The following is an 8,920-nucleotide window of genomic DNA, read 5'->3' as shown; positions in this document are numbered from 1 at the left end:
TCCAGCCCAAATATTAACATCTTAAAAACATGAGCTTGGCCATGGAGGCACAGGCCTTTAGACCTAGCACTCAGGAGTCAAGGCTAGGCTGGTGTACAGAGCAAGTTCCAGGACAGCCAGGCTAAATATGGAGACTTTTTTTTTTTTAGATCTGTTTGTTTGTTTGTTTGTTTGTTTGTTTCGAGACAGGGTTTCTCTGTTGTAGCCCTGGCTCTCCTGGAACTCACTCTGTAGACCAAGCTGGCCTCAAACTCAGAAATCCTCCTGCCTCTGCCTCCCAAGTGCTGGGATTAAAGGTGTGGGCCACCACGCCCGGTTATTTTTAAAATTTTATTTATATGAGTAAACAGTAGCTGTCTTCAGACATACCAGAAGAGGGCATTGGGTTCCATTTCAGATGTTTGTAGGCCACCATGTGGTTGCTGGGAATTGAACTCAGAACCTCTGGAAGAGCAGTCAGTGTTCTTAACTGCTGAGCCATAGCTCCAGCCTCAGAAAACCCTGTTTTAAGAAAAAGTATTTGAGTATATGCATGTTAGTGCAGAGGCAGGATGAGAGGGTATCAGATCCCCTAGAGCTGAAATTACAAGCAGTTTTGAGTCACTGAACATTGGTCTTTGTGGGTTTTGTTTTGTTTTGAAGAAATATTTTGCCTGCATATAAGTCTGTGTACCAAGTATCCAAGATAGCCTGGAGCTGGAGTTAAAGGTGGTTTTGAGGGGCTGGGAATACAATCCAAGACCTTTAGAAGAGCAGACAGTGCTCTTCACCATCTCTTCAGCTCCTGAACTCTGGTCTCCTGTTTAAACTGCTAAACTATGTCACCAGCCCCACTTTGAGATTCTAAACAACTGGGAGATGGCTCAGCTAGTTAAAGCACTTTTCCCTTCTCTTCTCTTCTCTTCTCTTCTCTTCTCTTCTCTTCTCTTCTCTTCTCTCTTTTTTCCCCATTCATTTATTTATTGGCATCGTACCCCTGTCCAAGACAAGCACTTTGACTGTGAACCTGACCACCTGAATTTTGTCCCTGCATCCCAGATAAGGAGCTGGATGATGTGTGTTATTCCAGCACTCTTTTTTTTAAATTTATTTATTATATGTAAGTACACTGCAGCTATCTTCAGACACACCAGTCAGATCTCCTTAAGGATGGTTGTGAGCCACCATGTGGTTGCTGGGACTTGTACTCAGGACCTTCAGAAGAGCAGTCGGGTGCTCTTACCCGCTGAGCCATCTCACCAGCCCTTATTCCAGCACTCTTAGAGGGACATGGAAGTCAGAGACAGAATCTGCAGGAAGCTTAACATCCAACTGGGAGTATGCTACACAGCAAAGCCCTGCCTCAACAAGGAAGGGAACCCCTCCCAAACCTCTCTAGCTAAATACTTATATATCGACTGAAGTGTGCTCAGATTTTCCTAGAGCACCCTGAGGTCACTGTTGCCAGAGAAAGCTGAGCCCTGGCCTGCTACTGCACAGAGTTGTCTGGACTATGCACTGCCTGTTCTGCTATGTAGGCCAGGAGTACAGGGAGTCAGGCACTAATCCTTAGCAACTGAGTAGTCTTGAGGGCCAAAAAAGAAATGTGCAGATGAGACCACTAAAATAGATTTAAGAGAAAATATTTGGTTCGCAGGAGACGACACTTGGAGAGACTGACAGCATCCAGTGGTAAATGGATAGGCTCAAAACCTATGAAAAAGTGGGGTCCTGGCTGTTTAGGGGCAGGGAGGGCTAAGTTATCTACACCTAGTTACAAAGGAGGGAAGTGACTAACAGGAATTTAGATCTTGCCGTGACCCACCAAAACTGGTTAAAAAAAAAAATGTCCTTTCTTGCCACCGGTGTATTTTGTAGGCCGTTGGCAAGACCAGAGGCCAGCGCTGTCCATGGTAACTCTTTTGTGACTAAAAGCTTACATTCATTCATTTTCTCCTTTCATCTTGTTTCCAAAACAAATCCTGGAGGGCCGGTATCCCAGTTAGGTACCACGTAGGGATGGGGTCGAAATCACCTGGGTGGCTGTCAAGGCACGCCGGCTGGTCGACAAGTGATAGGCACTAAGGCCGGTTCTTCCCGCCAGACCCCTCCACTCAGGAAGCTCCTCCTCCGGAGGGCTGACAAACCGCCACTTCCACAGCATCCAATCAGATGTAACTGGAGGCGGGACAAGTTGCCGCTGATGGCTAATCAGTTTGTTAGGGCGGGGCTGCGGAGGGGCCGCGACGAGGTTTTCCCAGCCTTGAGAGACCCGGGTGAGGGCTGTGCGCGCTCTGCGCGCGCCCGCTCCAGAGCAGCCTCTCGGCGCGCTCTGTCCTCGGGTCGCGGCGCCCGTCACTCTCTGGTTCTGCTGAGGCCCAGGAACCTGGCTGGGGCAGGGACTGGAGGCGCGGGACGGCGCCTGGAGGTGGGTGCGGAGCGGGAGGCCCTGTAGCCGGGTGGGCGGGCGGGCTGGGGTCGACGCCTGTGTCCGTCCAGCCGACTGACGAGGGGTCAACTCAGCGAACCAGGGCGCAGAGCCCAGCGCTCGAGCCGCCTGCTTCCTGGCCGGTGCTCCCTTCTCTCTGATATCACTCCAGGCTATCACTGGGCAGAGGACACTTCTTCCCTTTTGCCCTCATCCTCCTCACCCTGTCTCCCTTTGTCGTCTTGGCATCTTCACTCTCCTGGTTGAACCGTTGGGTAGCTTTACCACCCCGCCTTGCCAGCGCCGAATTGTACTAGCGCCTTCAGACACCATCCATCTGGCTTTGTCATCTGTACCATCTCACCTGTTCATCTCGACTCTGTCCGTTCAGTCTACCACCTGCCTTCAGCCATCAAAATTCAACCTAGGTCCTCCTCCTCCTCATCTCCTCTCAGGGGACTCCTCCCTGGCACCCTGAATGTCCCCTACACCTGCCCCGCTCAGCCTCAGCCCCAGGCCTCTCCTTGTTTTTGCTCCTTTGTTGTCCCTGCAGCTGTCTCCTGGTTGTCTTTACAGCTGTGCTTTAGCCTCTATTCATCCTTCCACCCCATCAATACCAAACCCCAGCCCAGAATTCTCTCCACTTCGGACCAGAAACACTCGACTCTGCCAGCTCTCTTCTGGGTCTAGCCCTCTCCTCCCACAGCCTGGCCATCTCATGTCTCTTTCAGCTGGCCTGGTCTCCTCCAGCTTTCTGCATTCCAGAGAATTGCTCTGGCTTCAGGGGTCCCGACCTCTTCTGTTCTTCTTGCTCTCAGCCATTGGCACGCTCTCCTACTTTTCTTCCCCCAGCAGCTTCCCAGGGAGTCATGGAGCTGAACACCAAGAAGAAGCTTCACGCCCTGTCCCTGGCTGAGAAGATCCAGGTGCTGGAACTCTTGGATGAGTCTAAGATGTCCCAGTCAGAGGTGGCCCGGCGCTTCCAGGTCTCACAGCCCCAGATCTCACGGATCTGCAAGAATAAGGAGAAGCTGTTGGCAGACTGGTGCAGTGGCACAGCCAACCACGAGCGGAAGCGGAAGCGTGAATCCAAATACAGTGGGATCGATGAGGCTCTACTGTGCTGGTACCACATTGCCCGAGCCAAGGCCTGGGATGTAACGGGGCCCATGTTGCTCCACAAGGCCAAGGAACTGGCCGATATCATGGGCCAGGATTTCGTGCCTAGCATTGGCTGGCTGGTCCGCTGGAAACGTCGAAACAATGTGGGCTTTGGGACTCGCCAGGTCCTTGTCCCTCTGTTCCCTCCTGAAGCTCCTCCTGCAGTTCTCCCATCTCAGGCCCAGCCACCTCTTTCTCTTAAAGACTTCTCACCAGAAGATGTTTTTGGCTGTGCTGAAGTACCCTTGTTGTATCGCGCGGTGCCTGGCAGAGTGTTTGAATGTGATCGGTTGCAAGTACTGTTATGTGCCAACAGCAGAGGCACAGAAAAGCGAAGGGTATTTGTGGGTGGGCTCCAGGCGGCCCCAAGATGCTTCTTTGGGGTGAGCAGTGAGGCACTGCCTACCTCTTATCACCCTGACCTAGCCATTCCCTGGTCAGAGTGGCTGGCACAGTTTGACCAGGACATGGGACAGCAGGGCCGACAGGTAGCCTTGCTACTGGCTTCTGGAGTGGTAGAGGAATGGGCCAGCCTTCCTGGACTCCATCACGTTCGACTCCTGCCTCTCTCTGCCTCCAGCACCACTCCTTCCCTGCCTGGCTCTGTGATTTTGGCCTTTAAGGCCCATTACCGTCACCGTCTACTGAGCAAACTGGCTGCCATGCAGAGTGGGAAAGAGGGCACCTCCCTGGCGGAGGCCAGGGCTAGCATCACAGTTTTGGATGCTCTGCACATGGTGGCCGCAGCTTGGGCCAAGGTACCTCGCCAGCTCATTTTGAGCAGCTTTGTTCAAGAAGGGCTCGCTCCGGGCAAAACACCACTGTCCCTGGACAAAGACACTGAGATGTCACCAGTCCCTAGTGGGCTGAGCCAAGAGGAGTTTTCTCACTTTGTGGACCTGGAGGATGAGGACCCAGGGCCTAGAGTGTGCAAAGAGGAGACGGGTACTGAAGACAGTGGGAGGGAAGAAGATGGCTTTGAGCCCCTGCCCACCAAAGCCGATGCCCTGCAGGCACTGTGCACCCTGAGGAGGTGGCTTGAATGCAACAGTGCCTCTCCAGAACTCTTTGAGAAATTCTATGACTGTGAGGTGGAGGTGGAGCAGCTCTGCTGTCTGTGAGGAGGCATAGCTGCCTATTAGTCTCCCTCTCCTGTTTCCCATGGAAACGCCTCTCCAGAGACAGACTGGCTCTTTCCTGTGGAAATAGTATGTGGAGGGTGTAGAAGGGAAGGAAGTTGGAACACAAAGTCTAAGGTCAGAGTAAAAGTTGTTCAGGCCTAGAGTTTCTACGGATGGGGCCTCAAGAGTGGAAAGCTGGGCTGTGTAGCTTCTAGGCCCTGGAGAAACTTCTAGAGCTTTGTGGAGAGTTAGTCTAAATAGGGTAGAACCTAGAAAGGTGGACCGACTTCCTTTTTTTGTTTTTTGTTTTTTTTTTTTCTTTGAGACAGGGTTTCTCTGTGTAGCCCTGGCTTTCCTGGAACTCACTTTGTAGACCAGGCTGGCCTTGAACTCAGAAACCCGCCTGCCTCTGCCTCCCAAGTGCTGGGATTAAAGGTGTGCACCACCATCGCACAGCATGGACAGACTTCCTAACAGTGGCCCCATTCCTTGAATTTTTGTGTCAAAACCAATTCTGCTTCAGGAAATAAAGTTTTTAGCCACAAAGTCAGGATGTGGAGGACCTTTCTTCCTTCCTTCCTTCCTTCCTTCCTTTCTTTCTTTCTGGAATGTAATCTTGTATAGCCTGGGTTGACCTTGAACTTGCCCTATGACTGAAGATGATTTTGCACGTCTGCTTGCCTTCCCCTCTAGGGCCAGGATTATGGGGGTTTATGTGATACTCTGTATTAAACTTTTTTTTTTAAGATTTATTTATTTATTATATGTAAGTACACTGTAGCTGTCTTCAGACACTCCAGAAGAGGGCGTCAGATCTTGTTACAGATGGTTGTGAGCCACCATGTGGTTGCTGGGATTTGAACTCCGGACCTTTGGAAGAGCAGCTGGGTGCTCTTACCCACTGAGCCATCTCACCAGCCCTCTGTATTAAACTTAACCCAGGGCTTTGAGCATACTGAGCTAGTGCTATGCCTACTGAGTTTCCCCCCCCCCCCCCCGCCTCCTCAAAGCATGGCTTACATGAGAGAAGGGTGAAGTCTTTCTATCAGGAAGAACCCTTCATACACGGACCGTGCTTACAAGAAGAAAACTTGAAGAAAGGTCTCAGGGCGACTCAGACCTTTGCAGTTCTTACCACTTCAGCATCAGACTGTGTGGTGTAGTGGCCAGCAGCAGGGCAGGGCAGGACAGGACAGGGCAATGAGCTCTGGAATAATCATTCATTCACTACACTTTTCATCCATTTATTCATTTTACCACAGTTCCTTTTATCATGATATCCTATGTGGCAAGATTGCAAAGGTGACATCCCTGCAAAGCAGGACCAGAAAGCAATGACAGGCAAGTGCAGAATGCTTTGGCCCTACAAAGCCCAGTGAAACCCAGTAGAGGTGAGCTGGTTTTGCTGTTGTTTGTATGGTGATAGCGTTCTGGTTTTGAGACAGGATCTCACTATGTAGAGCAGGCTGGCCTTAAATTCTTGGAGTTCCACCTGCTTCTACCTTCTGAGTGCTGGGATTAAAGGTGTGTGCCATCGGGGCTGGAGAGATGGCTCAGTGGTTAAGAGCACTGACTGCTCTTCCAGAGGTCCTCAGTTCAAATCCTAGCAACCACATGGTGGCTCACAACCATCCGTAATAATATCTGATGCCCTCTTCTGGTGTGTCTGAGGACAGCTACAGTGTACTTACATATAATAAATAAATCCTTAAAAAAAAAATTGTGTATGCCACCATGCCCAACCTTGGTTTTCTTTTTAATTTTTATTTATTATTTATGTGGGGTGGGGGAAGCACACACACGTGCACACTTGCTACCATGCACAAATGTAGGTCAGAAGACAGCTTTGTGGACTTGGCTCTCTCCTTTCTCCTCTATGTGGGTTCTGGGAATCAAACTCAGGTCTCCAGGTTTTTGTGGGAAGCGCTTTTACCTGCTGAGCTGTCTCACCAGCCTGTGATGAGTTTTGATATTGGAGCCCTGAATAGAGAGAAAAGTGGAAAGGATAGCAAACCAAAGGAAGTAAGCATGGGCCAACTGGGGGTGAGGGAGCACCCCTGGGTGTGGCATATGTGGAGGTGAGATGTTCTGAGATCCCCCCAGTAAATTGGACATAGTAACCCTGTGTTAGCAGTGGTTAGCTGTAGGTGTTTGCAGTATGGGTATATTACACACACTGTATGGAACACTTACCTGGGAGCCATTTGAGGTCTAGTATTTTGACCTATGACCAGGTCATTCATTACACGGGAAACTTGTTTATATTGGCAGATACCCTGTAGCTCTTGTCTGTTTCATGGCCAGTGTTATGGTGGCACTCGGAGCTGAACTGCTGAACTGTGTTCTCCCGGTGAGTGGAGAGAGAAGTCTCAGAGGACAGATGCAAGTGTGCCGTGTAGGAGAATAAGGTGCAGATCAGCTAGTCACTCATTCAGTTGGCAATGAAACCAACACCACTAAATTCTTTTGCTTTTGTCTTCTATCTTTTTTTTATTTTTTTATTTTTTATTTTTTTTTTTTTTAAGATTTGGAAGGTTTTAGAAATCTGCCTGCCTCTCCCTCCCAAGTGCTGGGCTTAATGGCATGCACCACCATGCCCGGCACAACAAAGGCTCCTAACAATGAACTGTCTCTGTAGCACAGCTCCCCATCTCTCTGTAGGAGTGCTGGTTCATAGATCCACACCAGCACATCAGGATTTCTCTGTGGTTTCCAGGGATGGAGTTAGGGGTGTGCAGCAGTGTTCTTAGCATTGGGTCCTCTCCACGGCTCATCTTTTGCCTTTTGTATTACAGCCGTTCTAATAGAGGTGACATAATTAATGTACCATCGCACTTTTCATCTCATTTCTCTTAATAATGCTCAAAGTCATTTAACATTCCTGCGTCTTTGTGTTTAACCCACCTTAGCCTTCAACTTTTGTCTGCCGACAGTGTCCAGAATGGTGGATTACAGATGTGTATCCAGAAGGGTGGATTACAGATGTGTATCCAGAAGGGTGGATTACAGATGTGTATCCAGAAGGGTGGATTACAGATGTGTATCCAGAAGGGTGGATTACAGATGTGTACAGGCTTGCCCAGCTCTTTTGTTGGTTGGTTGGTTTTAGTGCTTGTTTTGAGGCAGAGTCTCATCATGTACCGCTGCTGACCTGGGACTCACTGTGTAAACCAGGCTGGCCTTTGACTCACAGATCTGCCCTTGCCTCCAACTGGGATTAAAGGCACATAACACCTGGCCCAGCCCCTTGTCCAGCTCTTGCTGGCTATCTGTATCTTTTTCATGAAAGATGTCTACTCAGAGCTGGGTGTAACACTCTGTCTCAGCAAGAAAGGAGAGAGGGGGCTATATGTTTAGGTACTCTGCTCATTTCATCATGGGTATTGGGGAATTCTTCACCTTTCCAACTTAAACCTGTGGAACACTCAGTGGCTCATCTCTAGAAAAATGTGTAATTGTTTCTTCTGAATAGAAGGGGGCACATAAAGATGATGCAATATGCCAGGCACTCGGGAGGCAGAGGCAGGCGGATTTCTGAGTTCGAGGCCAGCCTGGTCTACAGAATGACAGAGTGACAGAGTGTCTCTGGACAGCCAGGGCTACACAGAGAAACCACGTCTCAAAAAAACAAAACAAAACAAAACAAAACAAAACAAAAAAAAAACAAGGAGGAGGAGGCTGGGAGGCTGGAGAGTTGGCTCAGTGGGTAAGAGCACTGACTTTTCTTCCAGAGGTCCTGAGTTCAAATCCCAGCAACCACATGGTGGGTCACAACCATCTGTAATGAGATCTGATGCCCTCTTCTGGTGTGTCTGAAGACAGCAACAGTGTACTCACATTCATAAAATAAGTAAATCTTAAAAAACAAAAAAGGGAGAAGAAGAAGAAGAAGAAGAAGAAGAAGAAGAAGAAGAAGAAGAAGAAGAAGAAGAAGAAGAAGAAGAAGAAGAAGAAGAAGAAGAAGTTGTTTCCCCAAGGCCTAAGAATTCAAGGTTTAGTATGCTAAACTCCAGGAGGCAGCCCTGACCCCCACAGCCTTGCCTCGTGTCCCCTATTTCTCAGACTTTAGGAAGTTACCTCACATCCTGCTCAGTTAGCAAGCCTAAAGCATGTTTGTAAAACTTTATTTTTCTGAGTCATGGTCTCTTGTAACCCATTCTGGCTTTGAACTTGATATCTAACAAACCTTGACCTGACCTTTTGCCCCCACCTACCTAGTGCTAGGATTATA

General features: G+C 49.2%; 1 protein-coding gene across 2 annotated transcripts; it reads left to right on the top strand.

Annotated features, from left to right (window-relative positions):
• Window positions 1-2,248: 2,248 nt before the first annotated feature.
• Window positions 2,249-5,239, top strand: Tigd3 (tigger transposable element derived 3). Of its 2 annotated transcripts, none has more exons than NM_198634.2 (2): window positions 2,249-2,407; window positions 3,263-5,239. In NM_198634.2, exon 2 carries the CDS (start codon window positions 3,277-3,279, stop codon window positions 4,687-4,689), a length of 1,413 nt encoding a protein of 470 aa, NP_941036.1. In that variant the 5' UTR covers window positions 2,249-2,407; window positions 3,263-3,276; the 3' UTR covers window positions 4,690-5,239. The 2 variants fall into 2 exon arrangements, with proteins under 2 accessions (NP_941036.1, NP_001348974.1); NM_001362045.1 differs by having other exon boundaries at window positions 3,260-5,239.
• The last annotated feature ends 3,681 nt before the right edge of the window (window positions 5,240-8,920 follow it).

Source organism: Mus musculus, chromosome 19, assembly GCF_000001635.26.
Source record: "Mus musculus strain C57BL/6J chromosome 19, GRCm38.p6 C57BL/6J".
NCBI lineage: Eukaryota > Metazoa > Chordata > Mammalia > Rodentia > Muridae > Mus > Mus musculus.
The sequence above is the reverse complement of the archived record's forward strand: the minus strand, read 5'-3'. Positions and strand labels throughout refer to the sequence as shown.

Excerpts from the sequence above, each read along its gene's own strand:
- Tigd3 (NM_198634.2), top strand. The coding sequence starts at position 3,277 with ATGGAGCTGAACACCAAGAAGAAGCTTCACGCCCTGTCCCTGGCTGAG.